This window comes from Xiphophorus hellerii, chromosome 15 (genome assembly GCF_003331165.1).
Source record: "Xiphophorus hellerii strain 12219 chromosome 15, Xiphophorus_hellerii-4.1, whole genome shotgun sequence".
Lineage (NCBI taxonomy): Eukaryota > Metazoa > Chordata > Actinopteri > Cyprinodontiformes > Poeciliidae > Xiphophorus > Xiphophorus hellerii.
The window spans coordinates 8,693,494-8,714,246 of record NC_045686.1 but is presented as its reverse complement, the minus strand read 5'-3'; the positions used below and the strand labels follow the sequence as shown (position 1 = coordinate 8,714,246).

The window sequence follows — 20,753 nt, the reverse complement described above, 5'->3', positions numbered from 1 at the left end:
TTCACAAAAATAGCGTTACAAAATCCAGGATAAAAGATTAAGCCAGGCTTGAAATGCGCGATCATCATCCTGGCTCCATCCAGGATGAACTGAGGAAGAAACCAGGTGCAGATCCAGGCTTTCATTCAGGTGATGAATGAGCCTCCACAGATTTCTAAAGCAGACCATGAGATCGATCACAGATTCCCTGATGCTGCCCTAGATATATTGAGTACGCCATTCTATCCATCCATCCATCCATCCATCCATCCATCCATCCATCCATTTTCTTCCTCTTATCCGGGGTCGGGTCGCGGGGGTAGCAGCTTCAGAAGGGAGGCCCAGACTTCCCTCTCCCCAGCCACTTGTTCCAGCTCCTCACACCAAACTAACAACGTCTTTTTATTGAGGATCAGTGGCGGTTTCCGACATGGGCAACGGCTCAGGGCAGCATTCTGAGGGGGGCGGCAAGAACTCTCTTTTGCTCTTCTATTTGATCGATCTTTTATTTGCTCTTCTATTTGATCATCTTCTATTTGCTCTTCTATTTGATCATCTTCTATTTGGGGGTTCTTTGCCCTCGGACAAACGGGCTTAAATCCAACATGTTCTTCCAGAGATTTTGCTGTCCTCCGCCACAACGCTCACCTTGGTGACTGAAGCTGGTCCCTCCCAGGTTCACATCGGCGTTAAAATCAGAATTCTGAGAAAAAAGTCAGGATTATTTTTCTTCAGTTGCCCTAATGCTCTTCTGTATAATTATACACTTTTTAAAATACAAAAGCATAATATCGCACATGTGATCACTGAGAAGGATGAAACAATAGATTGTTACTTTAGAATGTCAAAATATTAAGAAAAGAGGATAGATTTTTTTGTTTAATATAATTTGATTTTATATGTGTGCATATATATACTGTATATGTATATGTACGTTCTAGTGTCTATATATATTATATATATATATATATATATATATATATATATATATATATATATATATATATATATATATATATATATATATATTCAGGTGATGATGGTTGGTGGGGACATGTCCACACCTGTGAAGTACGCCTATATATATATAAACACTAGAACGTGCATACATATATATATATATATATATATATATATATATGCACGTTCTAGTGTTTATATATATATAGGCGTAACTTCACAGGTGTGGACATGTCCCCACCAATATTTCCTACAACGTTTTTTCTTTATGTGCCTGAATATATATAGTAAATGTGTGTGTATACATAGACAAACACAATTAAATCATCACGAACCACACTCCCTACCAGTGGGTGGAGGTAATGCACACCCTCAGTTTTCTTGCCAACCGCCAAAAACACAGGAAAAAGAAGAAGAAGAGGAAGAAATCCACAACAAACCCCGGGAAGTTAACCTGTTGATGCTCAGTGGCTGTCCGTGGAACTGGTGGGTCTCCGGCAGTAGTGATTGTAAACTCTGTGATGCGAACAGTTTTCAATAACCCACATGCTCTATACTCAGGTCTACAAGACCCGTCTCACTGCATCTGTGAACTAAACAGGGCAAGAAAAAAAAGTTTTAATTGACAGGTTATAAAAGATGCATAGCCGCGCAGTTTTTACGGAGTTAATTTTCTGAACGTGCTTCTCCCGGTCAGTGCGCGTCAAGTCTAACCGGGTTTCGTGCTTAGTTTAGGTAATTAATTATCCACCACAGAATTTGGCGCCTCGGGAGCGCGCACGGCGCAGGAAGGTTCAGAACGTTGCAGTCAAACAGAACATTTAACAATGCGAGACAATGAGAGCAAATAATATTTTATCGGACATGTTGAAACGAACACAAAGCCGTTTGCTTGTTGATAACGGCATATTGAATGTTGGTGTTTATATGCATCAAGTGATCATTGTCTTATGAAGCAAACGTTCTAGTGTTTATTTTAATAAGATTATGATGTTTTTTCTGCTGTAACATGTTAAGTGAAGGATAAAGTAACACAACTAATGTTTGCCAGTTAAAACATCACTAGAGTAGATAGTCCATAAGATACATTATAACCTTAATAATGTCTAATTTTATAATAAGGTACCTCATTATTTTTACTGATTATTTAATGTAAAGCTCTCCACATCTGCTTGGCTTTCAGATCTCAGCCACCACTATGTTTATTAGCCCAGAGGAGGAGGCCCTGATTGGTCGAGTGTTTGAAAACTATCTGACAGATCATCACCATGGTGACATTCTTCAGCTCAGTTCTGATGTAAATGAAGACACTCATCGCTCTGTTGTGGTTAACGCCATGACACTTTTTGAAGCCAATATGGAGGTAATGGCCTTTAGATGAGTTTTGTTTGTAACAGAAGGACACGTTGAGTATCCAGTTCTGTCCAATTTGAATATAATGCATTTGATCTGATGCATTGGTCTTATCCACTTTCTGTCACTTGTTGATAGCTACTACTTATGCTTATATTTCATTTTTCTGCACAGAAAGAACAGAAGTTGGTGATTAAAAAGAAAATCTCAAAATGTTACAGTGTTCTGTTTTCAGTAGCTTTTGAGTAATTTAACTAAAACTACTGAAGAGGCCTGTCTACGCTGCAAAAACGACACCAGTATTAGTTTGAGAAACACCTTCCTGAGTCTGTAATGTTGAATTGGGTTAACATTCCTGTGATGTTTGTGGTATCCATGGAAACTGCACCAGAAATCTTAGTCCATGCTTCAGTGTCAGGGTTGATTTTGGTTTCAAAAAGAGACTTAGTACAAGCTGTGTGTCACATAGCTGACTAGCGCAAACAAGTACATGTGTCTTACCACGCTGCACTACACTGATATTAATCTGCCTTTTTTTAGGTTGGGGATTATTTCAATGCATATCCAAAAGATGTCTTGGCTGTATTTGATAAAGTATTACAGAAAAAAGCTTCAGAGTTAACAGATGAGGCTTCTCTCAAAGACAAAGGACAAGGAGCCGGTCAGAGAAGCCTGAGGCAGATATATCACACCCGCATCACAGGTAAGACATCCAGCTGCCGACCGAGCTCTGTTTGTTTTATGCTGTTTTGTTTTTCACTATTGTATGCGTTGTATTTTTTTTTAATCATTATTTATCAGTTGTAACAACATAAATGTTATTCATTCATTCTCTTATTGTTGGATTTATATTTCTGCATATTCAATGGTATATCTTTAAAGCGCTAGAAGTAGCGTAATGGAGAAGTTAAGTATTAAATATTACTGATTCTTATTTCTGACAGTTTATAAAAAACGTGTAGTGTATTTTTTCCCAAATGCACTCATGAAAATTAGGATGTTCTTTGTTCTATTATAGTTTCCATGTCTTTTTGAACCCATTTAATCCCAGGTCTGCCAGTGTGTCCAGAACTAACCAGACATACCATTCCAAGATCCAGAGATGTGGGTCACTTTTTGTCTGTTACTGGTACGGTCATACGTACCAGTGTGGCTAAGGTAAGAAATCACATTTTAACTGTTCAGACATACAGTCCATCTAAAGATCCTCTGTTCTTGAATCAGGATGTCTGGTTTCTGTTTATGATTTAGTTCAGTAAACTGAGCTGCTGGTGCAACATTTGTCTGTCATTTCATCTCCTAATCCAATGCAAAATGGTCTTGATTTTGGTAATCTGTTGAATCAGGCCTGGACAGAAATACCAACAGTTTTGTCCCCGTGTGTGAAACAGTTCTCATAAGTAATGCATCCAGAACTGAAAAGTACACCACCCATTGTTAAATATCAATAAACAAAAACCACAGAAAGAAGCTGAGCTTGGTCCTACTGGTCCTAATAGGAAAAAGTCGTCGTTCATAGATGAATCGTCTCTCTTTGTCGTCTCCTGATTGAAGCAACGTCTCCAACTCTAAAACATTTGTAGGATTTACAAATATAGTAAGAGGAGTCACATAAATGTTTGTGTTTGTGCTGTTCTGTATTTATTAGGTTCTGGAGTATGAACGTGATTACATGTGCACAAAGTGCCGGCATGTTTTCAAGGTGCAGGCTGATTTTGACCAGTTCTACACCTTCGTCCAGCCGGTGGGCTGCCCAAATCCTGCTGCCTGTAATTCCTTTAAATTCAGCTGTCTGTCTGGAGGGTCGGAGCCTGCTGCCTGCAGGGACTACCAGGAAATTAAGATACAAGAGCAAGTATGGAACATTTGCATATAACTCCTTCTCTTTATTTCTATTAAAATGAAGTTTAAAGTTTGTTAAAATAATAAGTTAGAAGTTTCTTTTAAATCTCCATTAGAAAATGAAATGACCCTCTCTTATAACAGGTTCAGAGGCTGTCGGTGGGCAGTATTCCTCGTTCATTAGTGGTAGTGCTGGAGGATGACCTGGTTGACAGCTGTAAATCAGGTATGAATCAGCAGCCAAAGTATTTGTAAAATACATGTAATAAAAGACTGACATTTTCTCCTAACAGCTTTTGAAATTCTCAGATTCGGTGCAAGAAACTGTTGAAATCTGCAGTATAGTTACATTACTTAGTGCTTTTGGCACTTCAATAAACCAAGGAAAATATCTATTCATTACCTTTTGCTTAATCTAGCGTTGGTTTCTTGCGGTAGCAGCCTTAAGAGAGGGCCACATTCACTTTCTGGCCCCAGCCGCTTGGTCCGGCTCCTCCAGGGGAATCCCTAATCGTTCTCAAGGCAGCTGAGAAACACAGTCCCTCCAGCGTGTCCTGGATCTTCGTCTGACTCTCCTTCCTTTAGGATGTTGTCCCATTCACCTCACCTTCCAGTTGGAAGGCTTCCAACTGGCATCCGAACCAATGTCTGAGCCACCTCAGCTGGCTCCTCTCGGTGTGGAGGAGCAGCGGCTCTACTCTGAGCCCCTCCTGCATAGTTCACTAGTGTTATCTGAGCAGTAGTGGCACACACTCCCTTCCACTGGTGCTGACTCTGTCTGATGACATCAGCTCAGTTGTTTGTAAGCCAGTTGCCCAAACCCCCAATGCTGTTATGAGGATACCCAGAAATCTGGACCTCTCTGTCTTTTGCACTACAAGTGTTTCAAATGCTTGTCAACTTTGCAACCAAAATAACCCAATAAATGTATGGATTATTATATTACATATTCAAGAAAAGAGAGTGAAGTATTTTTTTCATTAAAATAAAATATGTTTACAGGTGATGACATAACGGTTTATGGTGTAATGTATCTCCGCTGGAAGCCCCTTTATGATGGTTCCCCCTGCGATGTGGAGTTGGTCCTCAGAGCTAACAACATAGAAGCAAATAATCAGCAGGCTGCTGCTGCTCTGATGGTAAAAGATGTTCAGAAAGAATTTGAAGAGTTTTGGGACAGCTACAAGCAGAATCCACTGGCTGGTTAGTGTTTTTGCCCTTTGACAAAACATTTTTGCATTTCTTGTGGTAGCTTGCATTTTGCAATTTGATTTTCTCATCTCTTTCTGTAGGTAGGAATGAGATATTGTTAAGCCTGTGTCCGCAGGTTTTTGGCATGTATGTAATTAAGCTGGCTGTGGCAATGGTGCTGGCGGGTGGAGTCCAGAGAATAGACTCTTCTGGGACCAAAGTTAGAGGTATTTGTCTTCTTTGTTTGCCATAATCAGCATGTGAATGTGAATCGGAATGATTGATTTCATTGTAAAATGTCTGAGTTTCCCTATAAAGCCGTATTTCATTTCATTTTATTACTATTGACAACAATTTAAGCTAGAAGTCAATCAATTAATCAATCAAGTTTATTTGTATGTCACATGTCAGCGACACGGCAGTTCAAAGTGCTTTACATCATAAAAACACAAAAATAGCAAAATGTGATTGTGTGATGTCTCTTGTAATTTGTAGGAGAATGCCATTTGTTGCTGGTTGGTGATCCTGGTACAGGAAAATCTCAGTTTCTGAAATATGCAGCCAAGATAATATCCCGATCTGTAGTTACAGCTGGAATTGGATCAACCAGTGCAGGTGAGCATTTTTCCACATCATAAGCAGTGTTTTCTATAAGCAGTGTTTTCTATAAGCAGTGTTTTCTATAAGCAGTGTTTTCTATAAGCAGTGTTTTCTGTAAGCAGTGTTTTCTATAAGCAGTGTTTTCTGTAAGCAGTGTTTTCTATAAGCAGTGTTTTCTATAAGCAGTGTTTTCAATAAGCAGTGTTTTCTATAAGCAGTGTTTTCTTTAGGAGCTTTGGGAAGGTTGGGGCACCTGAGGATTATTCAAGACTAGCACTGAAACAAGTCATTTTTTTTACTGCTATGGTGCTATAATGGTGGTGGTTGTAAGATTTTGTCCCGCAATTTTTGGGTTACCAGTTCAGTTCCTGCTCTATCTGCCTCTGTCGTTGTGTCCTTTGGCAGCCTTCCTGCTGCTGGTCAGATGCTGGTCAGATGCCCTGGTGGTGCCAGTGTGTGGCAGCCTGGCCTGATTTGAGTTCATATTTAGTTTCCCTTTGGCATAAATAAAGTATTTCTGAATCCTGAAAATGATCACAGAAGGTCAGAAATACCTGTGAGTATTTGTGTATTTAATTGACACCTGCCAATTTCCACCCCTGATTGTGACCCGTTGGGTCTTGCAAAAGACAACTGGGATTTCTGTTTGTTGGAAGTACTCACAAAGTTTCATTGTTGAAATGAAGAGGTTATAGTTTGCCAATAACACAGTGGCTGACCTAAGTAGAACCTATTCAACTTTATGGCCTATTGAAAGCAAGCTTGTTTCTTTTGGTTGTAGGGAACCATTTTCCATTTGTCAGTGGAAAATGAATGCTGACTTCCAGTCACAGTAGACTGTGAAACACGGTGATTAATCTATTTTGATCTGGGAATATTTCTCATACTATTTATTACGTGCTAGAGGTCATAGATCAGTTAGAATACATGACCAACCAAATTTCAGGATGTTAATCCAACCATGAAGTTGCAGAGTTCCCACCATTCCCTGAAATCCTCCAAAGTTTGTAAATTTTAAAAATAAAGGTTAGAGGTAATGAAAAGTTGCCTGGCCTATGTCAGCTGTGGCAGGCCACCATCAGTGTGTGAATGTGTGTGTGAGCTCACAATGCAGTGGCATGTTGAGATGGTTGTAAGGACTTTGAGCTTTACTTCCTTTTTTTAAACATACTTTTGAACACTGCTGTTTCTCAGAGCTTTCATTTTTCTGATGGTACATTTTCTACTTTGCCAATCTAAAAATCTCCTGGTGTCTTTCTGTTCTCTGTCTCGGTGAAGGTCTGACGGTTGCTGCAGTAAAGGATGGAGGTGACTGGCACCTGGAAGCTGGAGCGCTGGTTCTGTCTGATGGTGGTTTGTGCTGCATTGATGAGTTCAGCAGCATCAAAGAACATGATCGAATCAGCATTCATGAAGCGATGGAGCAGCAGTCAATCAGCGTAGCCAAAGCTGGGTTTGTATATTTACACTCGCTCACATCTGCTCTCCTCCCTGCATGAAGTGTTCCTTCTTCCTTCATGAACATTTCCACTCTTTCTCACTGGGCGGACAGCAGCCAGTCTGACCTCTTCCCCTCTCTGTCCCTGGTCACGTCTCTTATTATTTCCCATCGATGACGACAAATCCCCTGAAGTGCTAATTCTCCCTCGTTCTCTGCTCCTGAATCTGCTCTAGCGGTTTAAGTTTGTGTGGAACACATATCTGCTACACATGTTTCTGCAGCACAAGCCACCTGCTACTGTCTCTTCAGCAACTTCATACATTTACCCTCATTTGGTCAACGGCGGGGGCCAGTTTCCACCTTGATTATGTCCCGTTGCATCTTGCAGAAGAAACAAATTGGTATTTCTCAAAACTTTTGCAGGACCTTGAGAAGCTTTTGCAGAATCTAGCAAAAGTAAATCAGGATTCTTTTTTTCTTTTCTCCATGCGTTAATTAAACTGGAGTATAAATTAAGTTTGAATACGAATGATGCTATCATGGGATATGTGTAGATAAAATCTATTTACACTTTTTGTTTTGATCTCTTGACTCGTAATCTTTCTACAGAATGGTGTGCAAGCTGAATACTCGAACCACCATTTTGGCAGCTACCAACCCCAAAGGACAGTATGATCCCAGTCAGCCTCTCTCTGTGAACGTGGCTCTGGCCAGTCCTTTGCTCAGCCGGTTCGACCTGGTTCTGGTTCTGCTGGACACCAGAAACGTTGAATGGGACTGTATCATCTCTTCTTTTATTCTTGAGGACCGAGGTAGTACTAAGGTTTTTTTTCTTTTTTCCCCATCTAGTTTTGAAATCATTTTTAGTTATCTTTGATGATATTCATGCTACATTTTTCCTTCTATTCTGACACACATTACGGGCAGCATCAGTACATGTCTCCCCATGATTTCTCAGGAACTCCATCTGATGCCAGTGGGCTCTGGTCCATGGAGAAAATGAAAACTTATTTCAGTGTGATTAAACAGCTGCAGCCTCAGGTGTCCGAAGAAGCCAACTGCATCCTGACTCGTTATTACCAGCTGCAGCGTCAACGAGACGGTCACAGTGCCGCCCGCACAACTATCCGCATGCTGGAGAGTCTGAGCAGACTTGCTGAAGGTGAGAACAGACTGAAGTCCAAAACAATTTCACTTTACATTATGATCATCAAAAGTTCAAACTCAGTGGACGGTCAGTGAAAACAGCATCTTTTACCTTTAGCTACTGAAATATGTGACATGATTAAAGATGCTTGCTGTGCCTCAGAAATGTAGTTGAACATAAAAGAAAGGGAAATCTGAAAAAATCTTTGAAAATATGCATGTTTCCAGATGGCATTATAGTGCTAGTAAAAGGGAAAATGATTTGTGAAACACCTGCACATATTGACAGAGACCTGCTCCTTTCTTAAACTTTCCACAGCACATGCCCGGCTCATGTACAGAGAGACTGTTACTGTCGAAGATGCCGTTACAGCCGTGTCAGTCATGGAGTGCTCCATGCAGGTAAGGAGAAAACAGATTGACCCATTTCACTGCATAAGTGATGATCCTTATCCTTATCAGTATTTTCTGTTAAATGGCTGTAGTGTCTTCAGTTTATATACTTTGCTGTCCAACACGAGGCTGTGTGAAAAAAAGACACATTGGGTGCACTTTGGGACACTATTATGCATGTCTTTGTTATATTGTTCATCTACAGGTAATTTACCTATACTCAGTTACTTCATAATGAAAGTTGTAGATATCAATGTGTGTATTTTTATTTATGTATTGGAGTTTGTGTCAGTGTTTGGATAGGTGTCTTTATACAGGTAACAAGTTCAAACAAGTGACTTTAAGACGAGTAGTGAGGCAAGAGTTTAAAGAAAAACTAACAAATCTGTGAGAGCTGGAGTTCTTATTACTTATGTCATTCAATAAAATGCATATTAATTACTTAAAATCCATACAATGTTTTTTATTATTATTATTAATTTATGGATTTTAGTTTCAGATTCCATCACTCACATTTGAAGAGCAGTTGATAAAAATGTCAGTGTTTTACCTGCTTTGCAAGTGGAAAACCTGAAAAAGTGGCACAGTATCAAATACTTGTTCTCCCTACTGTAGAAATCAAAAAAGACTTTGGACTTTTGTAGTTTAGTTAGTTGATTTGTTGATTGTTTTTGTTTATTTATAGTTATACAATATTATAATGATAAAGTTTTCACAAAAAAAGGGAGAAAATGGGATGGTGATTGGGTCACATGATGTGGCTGAGTCTTGATTTGGCTCAAGAAATGAAAATATGTATGGCTGGTTGTCAGCAATGTCCATTTGAATTGATTTGAGAATTTCAAACTCATTAAAACCTGAAAACTTTCTTCAACAAGGAAAGTTATTCACAATGATTTGGATCATGCAACAACACCTGATGTTTGGGGAATCAGTGAAGGTGAGATTATATTCTCACATCTAAAATCCAAGTTTCAAGTAAACAGAAAGGACTTGTCTTATTATAAAAGACGGCATGTTGCCTGCTAAGAAAGATCAGACTGGTTCTGAGCAGTTATTAAATGGTTTTGTTCTGGTGATGTCATGAGTTCATGCCAGAATGAAACCCCCAGGATGCAGTGGGCTCAAACTATTAAGAGTTTGAGCTGCTTAATCTTAGAAAATCTAGTGATGGCAATAATGTTGGTAAATATTATCATTTGGAGTATATGCCTTTATTCCTCTCTTTCTCATGTGTTCTTCCATCACTGTGACCTTTAGCAGTTTGGCCAGTGTATTTTGTCTGGTGTGACCATTTCCTGCAGTAACACTCTGTCCTCTCTGGAATATATTAGCCAAAAACTAGCTCACTCAAGCAGTCCTTTGTGACATGGATATTGCAGACACTAATGTTGCAATGACTGTGCTCCCATGTTGCATTGTCTTGTTTTATTTTTCAGTCCTGTAGCAGACATTAACCGTCTGGTGCATCTTTCCTTTAGGGTGGTGCTTTGCTGGGAAATGTAAACGCTTTGCTAACAACGTTCCCCACCGACCCCCTCCAGCAGTATCAAACCCAGTGTCAGATGCTCCTGGAGGGACTGAACCTGCCTGAGCTTCTTCAAAGTGAGATGGAGCGGCTGGCCAGGTGAGCAACTCTAGAATCTCAACACTTCTTATTTTATTCATGTGCACATTTTTAGTGCTTAAGATTTACTGCTGACATGATGGTTTAGTTACACACCAAAAAAGTTGAGCGTTAGGCACCCAATAGGAGCCACCCAAAAATAAGTGGCTGAATGATGACAGGAGCTGCTATAGCAACCAACCAACCAAAGACTAAAGGGCTGCAAAGAATTCTCCCGTTGGTTCCCTAGACTAGACTTTATTTTTCATGCTCCTTCGGGTCATCCAGTCATTTTACCATTTTATAAACACATAGCCCCCTCACTTCTGAGCTGATGGTTGGGCCCCTTTTTGTGTGTGTGTGTGTGATTATTCACATTTCATAATATATTTGACTTGTATGTGATCTGTGTGAACTGCAAACAGCCTGAAAGTGTCCTGCTAGAGCAGTAGAGGGCGCAATAACTTCACACGCAGTGCAGCTCAGTTTTTGTGGAAGTAAATATGGATGATGATGGTGGAATCGATCTTGGGATTTTAAAGTTTGGGACTCCACCTGTCTCTGTATGGTGTGACTCGAACCCAAGCAGTAAGGAGAGGGTGAGGGAGGAGCAGGAACAAACGAAATAGTAATACACAACCGAGGGAGCAAATGTAGTACTTAATATTCTTTGCTATGCAGGTAAATTAGTGAAGAATCTTTCATATTAGAAAATGATATTACTAGCTATAAGTTTTAAAAAGTGAATAGTAAATTGTGAAAGTTACTTTTTAAGTTCTGGGTGCTTAACTGTGTAAGTTTATTTAAAAACGGCTGAACACTCAACGAACCTGTGATTATGCTAGATAAATTAGATAATATAGCTGTTCATGGTGTTACCTGTAATTCTGTATATCTTCTCTTATGCAGTGAACAGTGCAATTAACAAACCCAGATTTGTATATCATAATAAAATGCATTTTTGTGGATGCTGTGTCTTTGCTAGGCTAAGGAGCAACACCCCAGAGTCTGGTATGTGTGACCCGTCTCTTTCTACAGACCAGCATCAACTACATGGTTCAGACTCTGAAACCTCCAGTGACCTAAAGAGTTGTGTAACAGTGAAGAGTTGTTTGGACTGGCTTCCTGCCACGAGTCCCTCACTGTCCCCAGATGATGTCATCGTACCCATCATTACATCAACCCAAGGAAACATAAATACTGCACCAAACAATAGCTGGTCAGTATCATCAGCACTAAGAGCAGGGCAAAGTGGAGTTGTGGAAAGAGAACAGAGACGCCTGCCTGAGAAGAAGAACAATGTTTTGCTAAATGAAAAGAAGGCGGCCGAAGATGGAAAATTGACAGACCTGCACACAAAACTGTCGGCTTTTATTTTCAAACCCAGAGGTAGGAAACAACCTGACCACAGTGGTAATGAAGCAGAAACATTAGGAGAAAAAAGGATAAATATGCAGACGTCAGCTAGACATGATGACTTGACTAGCCAAATGCCACAAGCAAAGAAAAAGAAACTAATGGAAAAGCTAAATAATGGACATTCACAACACTGCACAACCAAACCTACAGCAGCTCAGACTAACCTGGAAATAGTTCCTCATAAAACAGAAACTGCTAAGTGTGAACTAAAGCAGTCGGACCTTACTCATGTTCCAAACCAACATGCAAAACCTGCAAGCAACAGTGAGGTGAACATGAGGAAAAGGAAGTGCTTTAATCTGGACCCGCCACTAAATACTGATGGATCTAAGCCGTTCCTTTCAGGTTTGTCTTTCTCTGGTCTTGCTGACTTTTCTAGTGATGTCCTTGACACTGACTGGGACCAAGAAGTTTCAAAAACCACCAAAACCTGAGGTCAAAGAATGTCTGCATAAATAGTACAGTGAGGAACTGAATTTAATTATTTGTCTTAAAAAACTTCTTGGTACAAAAACTCTTAAAAGTGAAAAAGAGGACTTGTACATGTTTTGTTTTTTGTGTTTAAAATTTTGAGCAGAGGCTGATCAGTCGCCTTCATATGAGAAAGTGTCTGTAAAAAATAATGAAAAAGAAAAAAACTGTTCTAGTGAACTTTCTTCTTGGATTTCTGCTTTTGACCGATGAGGAAGTAAAATGTTGCTTAACAAGGTTGCTCTAATCAAATATAAAAATTGGGATACAATGTGGTTTGGACAGCCTTGTTTGATTTTAATTTAGACATTTTAATTTTTCATAACTCCAATAAGGATGTGAAAGTCATGTCTGTGCCTTTTCGGCTTCATATCTGCTTCTTACTCCAGCTCAAGGAAGCAAAACCTTTTTATTGCATTAATGCAAAAATGAAGTCAACTGACATCAGCAGGCAAATGGTAAAAAAGCATGAATGATCTTTAAATCCCAGTTCCTGATTTTGTCCTTGTCACACTGAAGTGATATGAAGGCACCAACTGCAAAGATCTCAGCTATGCAGTGAAACAGAAAGTAGAAAAACATTGAAGAATGGGTGATGGGTTAATTAGGAGCATTATTTGTATGTTCAGTTTCTCTTTATAATTTTCACAATGGTTGAGCGTCTGTAGTGAGTCTCTCTTTCACTGGTTTATTTCCTATGATATTGACCAACTGTTCCGCTTTGAGACTATTGGGTACAACATTAAAAATGACAGAGAAAAGTCATTGCCAACATATAAACAACAAATATAGTTTTTTTCTGGGTCGACTAACAAAGCAGTCTACTGGTGCTTTGCACGGATATCTGAGACGTGAAATCTTAACAGGAATAAACAGGAAGCTGTAGAGGTAATGGTGGCCTACAACAAACGACCAGAAAGCAACATGTTGAACATCCACTGGACCGTACAGCTGGCCAACAAGTCAGTTTCTCTTCGTCACATCAATCTAAATGCTTTGATATTTTCATCAGATCTCTTCAGGCTTTGTGTTGCAGCTGTTTTCCAGTTTTACTTTCTTTGTGGATGAACACCATACATTTGTTCAATGCATGTTTTTTTTGTATCATGAGTTACATTCTGCTCCAACCAACAAATTCTAGAACTGGTCCAATATTAGTCTAAATGTAATTATTTAAATTCTGTAGTCTGAGCAAAGTGCTACACAATCACTTGAACTGGATGCCATTAATTTGGCCTCTTATTGTAAGTGTTTTTTTTGTTGTTTTTTTTTACCAATTAAATCTCTTATTAAACAAGCATCTAGGATTTCCTTTCATCATCTTTGGGATATTGCCAACATTAGAATGATCCTGCCTTGGAACAAACTTGAAAAACTAATCCATGTATTTGTTACTTCAAGGCTGGCTGACTCTTTACCTTCAGGAAGTCCACAGAATGCAGTTAGAAGCCTTCAGCTAATCCAAAACGCTACAGCAAGAGTTCTGATGAAGCTCCTAATGCATTACAGCACCCAACCCAACCCAACCCACCCAGCCTTCCTTCAGTGAAGTGCAATGCAGTGGGAACAAGGGGAGGGCACCAAACAGACTAGGACCGCCTCTGCCAGCAGGCAAGGTGGTTGAAGTGTTTTGTAATGATCTTGCCAAAGATTTTCATGGAAAATATTAAGATTTTAGTGCTGTATTTAAATATGGCCCTTCCTTTTGTAAATGATGCACAATCAGGCAAATCTGAATAGAGTTGTGTGGTAATAAAGTAAATGACAAGAAATTTCAAGATGACAGACAATAAGATCTGTTGAAAACTTGCTTCTTAGTGCAAATGATTATGAAACAAAACACAGACAAGACAGACTTGTCAATACTACATGAGAAATTGCTGGGCATTTTTCAGGTCTTAAATGGCCATTTTCTGAAATAGGTTCAGCAGGCTGTAAACTTGACCAGCAGGCCAGTAAATGAAGCTAAAAACACTCTGACAACCTGACTCTGATTAACCTGATGAGCTTAAAGTCTTAGACATAAATGCCCTAGTGTGTGTACGTGCATGTGTGTGTGTGTATTATCCGTACGTACCTGGATGCTAATGCACTTACTGTGGCCATCTGTGCAACCAGCACCCACCTGCACAATCTGACTTATCTTCTGCACGTCTTTGTAAACACTGCTAGTCGTTTCCTTCAGTATCTTGTGTGTCGCCTTTACTGTGCAGTTTGCAACTGGATTTTGAGAGAAAACCGCAAAACAGATAAAAGAAACTTTCTGTAAGACTGGAATCAAAAAGGCGATACTGGACAAAATCTTTTTCTTCTTCATTGCAGAGACATTCCTTCCTTCTCCTGAATAACACTTTTGCTATTGAAAATGGGCTGTTCACCATCAAAAGGAAAGTTATTTTCAAAACCACGTCAATGTGATGTTCAGAATGCCCTGGTCTCTGAAGAATTACAGGAGGTTGCGGATGGTGGACCTGAACTGGATGAAGACACCCGTTTACAACCTCAAAACAAGGAAGAGGATCTGCCACTACTTACTGACGAATACTGCACAAAAGAAACTTCAGTGACTCATCTGGACCCTGATCCAATACTTCCTGAAAATGAAATGGATTCTGAAGCAACACAGGTAAATGAAATGCCTCAGGAAATAATTGGAAATGTCATGGAAATGCCTCTGAGTCAGAAGGCGGAGACCCGAAAGAAAAACATGAAGAAGAGATCCACAGAACGGCAGAGAAAGTCTTCTTTAGTGCAAACAAAGGCAGGTTTGCCACCACATATGGTGAGAGCTCACCAGGCTGCTTACAATTTCCTGAACCAAAATATCTCCAAATATGAAATTCTTCTGGGGCTCCTGGACCAGGCTACCCAGACACAACTGTCACTCCAAACACCGATGTCTGCTTTGGAGTTGTACTTTGAGGAAATCAACCAGGCACTAGAGGAGATGGCTGAAGAGGGGGAGCTGATGCTCAAGGAGCATGGGGACAGCATGACTTTACCTTCTGGGATATTTGGTCAAGCAGTATGCTCGGCTAAACCTATGAATAATTTTGATCCATCACCAGATCTTTTACATCAACTACTTCAGGATTCATCAGAAAAAATCAGGCAAGTTAAAAGCTCAGTGAAGACTCAGAGTGATACTACACTTGAGGAGGGAATAGATTATTTCTCTTCCTTCTCTAAACTGTATACCGAGAAGCTTCAGGCTAAGCAGGCTGCAGAGTTTAGGTTAGCTCAAGTACTTGCAAGGGTTGAGACGGTGGCTATTAGGAAGTCCAACCCAGAAGATTCTGCACTGCACAGTGAGGACAGTGGTATTGGTGGAGAGAGTGAGAGTTTGACAGGATCTGAAAGGAACCATGGCCACCGTGGGAGCGCTGGATCAGGAAGTTTTGGGTCTGAAGTCAACATTCGGGGTATATATCAAAATTATTCAGCCGGTTTTACTAGAAATAACGAAGAGGGGGAGGAGGAAGAGGATGAGGAGCAGCATGCAGAAAAATATCAAGATGATGAAATTGACCAGTTTGAGAGAAAGAGATCAAACTCTTCTCCACCAGATCCCTGTCACGCTCTTCGTTACATGTATGAAAACTCCATGAAAGATCAGCAGCCTGCCTTCAAACAACTTTTCAATGCTGAACACTCTGAAATAACAGAGGAACAAAACAGTCAGATGGAATTAGATGAAAAAATTAATATGATTTCTGAAATGCAAGGACTAAATGACTTTGTAAAGCCTCAGTGCAATTTGTATCAAGCTGGACATCGGCAACATTCTTTGGATGGATCAGCTGGTGAACACAAAAGCCAAGACAGAACCAATCGACTACCTGGTTCTTTATCTTCACCATCAAATAAACCACTAAAGTGCTATTCAGTCAGAAGGCTCATAAATACATTTAGCCAAGGGGTTGATGGGAGACCAGGCAGGGATGACCTAGATATGGATAATCTACCACCGCCACCCCTGGAAGTTCTAATGGACAATTCCTTTCGACGCAATGAAGACCAACTACGAAATGAAAAGCTACATGAAGATCCGGTTCTGACTCTTCCGTTAATACACCAGACCACTGGGATTTCCCAGCGAAGGAAGATAGTTATGCAGAATGTGGAAGTTCTGCCAAACAAAGCAAATGTAAAAATTGGATCAATGGCTGCGTCACCCGCCCCTCCTCTTAGGCATGAGGGAGTTACTGAGGTGCAACATCAAAAGTTGAAACTGGAAACAGATCTGTCTGAACAAACTGAGAAAACGAAAAGAATCTACAAACAAGCAAGAAAGATTATCCATTTGCGCAATGCAGGAGAATCCACCGACATGAAAAATTTTCAAATTCCAGTCTCAGGAGATTTAACATCCCTTCAAGCCACAAGATGTGAAGGCAATGAGATACCCTCCTGCAGTCTGCCCGTCATAGCACCACCCGTTTCAAGAGTGCGCTTGCCACCATCATGTCCTTCTGTGCACCACACTGTTCCACATCCCCCTGTCTTCAGACAGCATCCCAACTCTGGATCCTCTTCTCGCCCAAATTCTCCAAGAAAAGTTACACGCGCAAATGATAACAGCACAGAACAGATCATTCCTCATATGTCCTTTCATGATGCCCGCTCAGTCTTCTGTCAAAACGAGTTGAAAAGTTCCCAGGCCTGCCTGTCCTTTGGAAGTTCTGTTCTCCCCAGAAAATGGGGGGAAGTCTCTCGAGGCAGGTTGTCCACAAGAGGAAGAGAGAATTCAACCCGTCGCACACAGTCAGAACAGAGGCCTGGAATGACTTCCTATTCAGACTTGGAAACAGATGGCCATTTGGTATCCCTGCAAACCAACGAAGATGAACCTGTTGGAGAAAAATACAGGTAAATTGAACCCGTAAGCTAGGTTTATACTTAACACATTGAACTGGGCGCGCTGTGGTGGAATTAGCAGGTCTTTATCACAGGACCTGGAGTGTAAAAGGTCAGGGATGTAGATTGGTGTCTGTCCATTAAGAGCTCGCCAAGTTAAAAGCAATATCTTAATATCCACTAAATAATGAGGCAGGAGCCAATGAGGTTACATTAGAGGTGGAGGTACATGACAAAATATCCATTTGTTTCAAATAAAACTAAAATAGTACATTTTTCATGTACAGCTCATGTTTACTTACACTGAATAAAAAACATGTACACATATTTTTTTATCACTGTCTCAAGTTTATTGGAATTAACAAAATAATTTCCATTTGCTATATCCCAGTGAGAACAATATTAGATTTTTTTTGTAACTTTCTTCAAATTCAGATGTTTACATACATTTGGTCAATATCAGGGATAACTGTCTTTTAAAATGTATGAATTGGGTTATGCCTGTTTAGCTGCAGGAGGAACTGGTGCATATCATAAAATTTATGTCATCATGAAGAAAGAAAATTATGTAGAAATATTGAAGCAATATTTGAAAAAATCACCCAGGAAGTAAAAGCTTAGGGACAGATTGGTCTTCCAAATGGACAATGATGCTAAGCATGCAGCCGAAGTGAAGACAAGGGAGCTAAAGGACAACAAAGTCAAGGTTTTGATTAGGCCATCACAAAGCCTTGATGTTAATGGAGAAGATGTGGGAAGATCTGAAAAGGCGTGTGAGAGTGAGGCGGCCTACAAACCTGACTCAGTTCCACCGGTTCTGTCAGGAGGACGGAGACAAAACGGCACCAAATACTGTGAGAAACTTGTGGAATGAAACTCCAATGGTTTGACCCAATGATAGAGGTTAAAAAAATTCCTGATATTGACCAAATGTATGTAAACTTTTGAATTCAAGGACAGTTACAAAAAAGATCTCTAAAAAATGTTCTCACTAAGTTGGTAATCCTATCTAACCTAAAACAAGAAACGTTTGATCTAATTTAACTTCCAACTGTGAGAAAAAATTGCATAGGTGTCTTTATTCAGTGTATGGTAAGTTATTTAAGTTATTAAGCCATTTAATTTATGCTAAGTTAATAAATAGTCTACTGAGTCCAATCATTTACTTTCAATATTTGAGTTGACAGTGAAAAACAGGATTATTTCCACCGAATCCTAAACCCTGTGGTCTTTAGTGAGCTGCAATAAAAGACCAAATCTTGGTCTCTGAAGTACCATATTCAGCATTGCTAAGAAATAGGAAGTGAACTAAACAAAATGTCTAAAAACAAGTGAAATATTCCTAAGGTCAAATGTGGCTTGTACTTCAAATTATTTTAAGTACATTTATTCTCATATTCTTAGATGATGTTGAAGCAGATGTTGGATTCTGCTTCAGTGAGACATTTTACCCGACTCAACCCACCTATATGTTGTTTTGCATGATAATGTGTTTTTATTTATGAAGGTATGAACTCATTTTATCATTACCGTGTTTTAAAAAAGAAATCCGTTATAATTTTTATATTTGGAGCAAAAGCACACTGCCTACTAAATCACCTCCAGCCTGAACAACGCTGGGCTTAATCCAGATTGGATTAGATTTGTAGCTCCACTCCTCAGTTGATGTCAGTTTCTAACCCTGTTGCCCTTCATGACCCGGTGCAGTAAAACTCACCTCCCCTCTCTGTCGCTCCCTGTAGTCTAGACAACTCTCTGAAGACAGAAGAAAAGTCCGAGGTGGATCCAGCTGCTGAAAACTGATTCTGGTTAGGGTTGAACAAATCCACAGAGGAAGATGGAAAAGATTCATTACAAACACCTGAAATGTTTTTGTTGTTTGTTTTAATTGTGAATTATTTTTCTTGTAGTCCTGATCTTAGATCAGAGAACATGTCTTTTAATTCAAGTAAGTTTTTATGTCCTTGCACTCATATTTTTAAAGAGCTTTAAATTATAATTAATTTTAGTTTGCATACATTCTTGAGCATTTTGCAAAATGCAGCATCAATTCTAAAGTTTTAAATATGTTCCTAGTCTATAGTTTAAAAACTGAGGAGGCCTAAAACGTTGTAAATCATTATCCAAGTTTCTTGTTTTTAACCTGTTGTCATTTTTTTCTGATTTTGTGAAGCACTTTGGTTGAAATATTGGTCGAGTAAATCCCTATGGAAATAAATAATTTATTGATGCAAGTTTGTTAAAAGATTGTAGATGGTAATGGTTATGGGCAGGAAGTGTCTCCTGTGGTGGTCGGTCTCACAGCATTTCTGAGAGTCTCTGATTGAAGATGTTCTGTGTTTGTAATTTTTTTGCACTGAACAGCCTAATCGTCATCAACAAATATTTTCTAGTCCATTTTTCTATATAACTTCACTGCTGCGTCTCCAGTTCAGTCCAGCTGAAGATCAAGATATCTAAACTCATCCAACACCTTCAGCTCTCCTGACATGGAAATGGTGTTTGACAATTTCTCGTTTCTGTTGGAATCTACAATCATCTTTTATCTGTTCAAATTTGGTGTACCGTCTATGGATATGATAAAAACAATATCAGATATAATGTGTTAATCTAAATAAATGATCTAATAATTACATGCAGTCTTTGTTTTCTATATGCATTAAAATTCATTGTCCATGCCATTCTGCTCTGCTTGCCTAGATGAAATAGACCTACAAAATGAACCAAAGGTACATGACAATATTGTTAGGAATATTTTTCTTTCTTTTTTTAGTTGCAGCTGTTAGTTCAAGTTATGGTGTACTGATACTAAATTATCTGCAGGCAACACATGTGAGAGAGCAACTCTGTGTCATAGAACCTGAAGGTAACCTCATGGGGAAGATATTTTGTTAAACACCATTTAATAATCTATGACTAAACAAAATAAAACTGAACTTCTGTTGAGACCAAACATTAAGGTGTCAGTTTTGTGCATATCTCAGAGAGAAAGCTAGTCTCCCAGAAGACCAGCGACTGGGAGATGCTTTTTCTTTCTAAGAAAAAAAAATATTCTGAGATGCTTTCTTCAGCATCTCAGATGGCTAAAAACAAAGTAAGGTTTTAGATTTTTTACACTAGAACATGTCAAATCATTGTTACAGCAAGGTGGAGAAAATATTCTAAGCGAAAGAAGAAGAAATGTAGAATTTTAAGAAACTTATGACTGGATTATAAGTTCAAGTTATTTAATATTTAAGCACTTCAGTGCTGAGAAAGGTTTTAGACAAGAACGCTATAATTGTTGCAGTGAAAGAGTTTGGGAATATGGCAAACACATTCAGGTTTGCTTAATAAATAATCTGCATAAATATTTGTTAGTATTGTTATAACAAGCTTTAGTGCGAAGACTGTGAAACGTATGTATTAGTCGTTTTACCCAACTAAATGAACTACTTTTCAGTGGCTATGAAAATACACTGATGTAATGTCCCATTTTAACCACACGGTGGTGCC

At 39.3% G+C, this 20,753-nt stretch overlaps 3 protein-coding genes across 3 annotated transcripts in view; all 3 read left to right on the top strand.

The window, feature by feature from the left end:
• enpp1 (ectonucleotide pyrophosphatase/phosphodiesterase 1) overlaps positions 1-20,753 on the top strand; it is a gene marked incomplete at its 5' end in the record, with an annotated part of 381,118 nt that overhangs the window by 53,339 nt on the left and 307,026 nt on the right. The window lies entirely within an intron of this gene.
• Positions 1,354-12,676, top strand: LOC116733844 (DNA helicase MCM9-like). The gene is made up of 15 exons (XM_032584722.1): positions 1,354-1,425; positions 2,123-2,302; positions 2,833-2,995; positions 3,344-3,450; positions 3,941-4,147; positions 4,279-4,360; positions 5,137-5,337; positions 5,427-5,552; positions 5,821-5,940; positions 7,204-7,378; positions 7,976-8,178; positions 8,325-8,528; positions 8,832-8,914; positions 10,387-10,532; positions 11,497-12,676. The coding sequence occupies exons 2-15, from the start codon at positions 2,138-2,140 to the stop codon at positions 12,362-12,364; spliced, it is 2,850 nt and encodes a 949-aa protein (XP_032440613.1). The 5' UTR covers positions 1,354-1,425; positions 2,123-2,137; the 3' UTR covers positions 12,365-12,676.
• LOC116733845 (uncharacterized) lies at positions 13,990-19,327 on the top strand. The gene is made up of 2 exons (XM_032584723.1): positions 13,990-17,270; positions 19,001-19,327. Exons 1-2 carry the CDS (start codon positions 14,767-14,769, stop codon positions 19,059-19,061), a joined length of 2,565 nt encoding a protein of 854 aa, XP_032440614.1. The 5' UTR covers positions 13,990-14,766; the 3' UTR covers positions 19,062-19,327.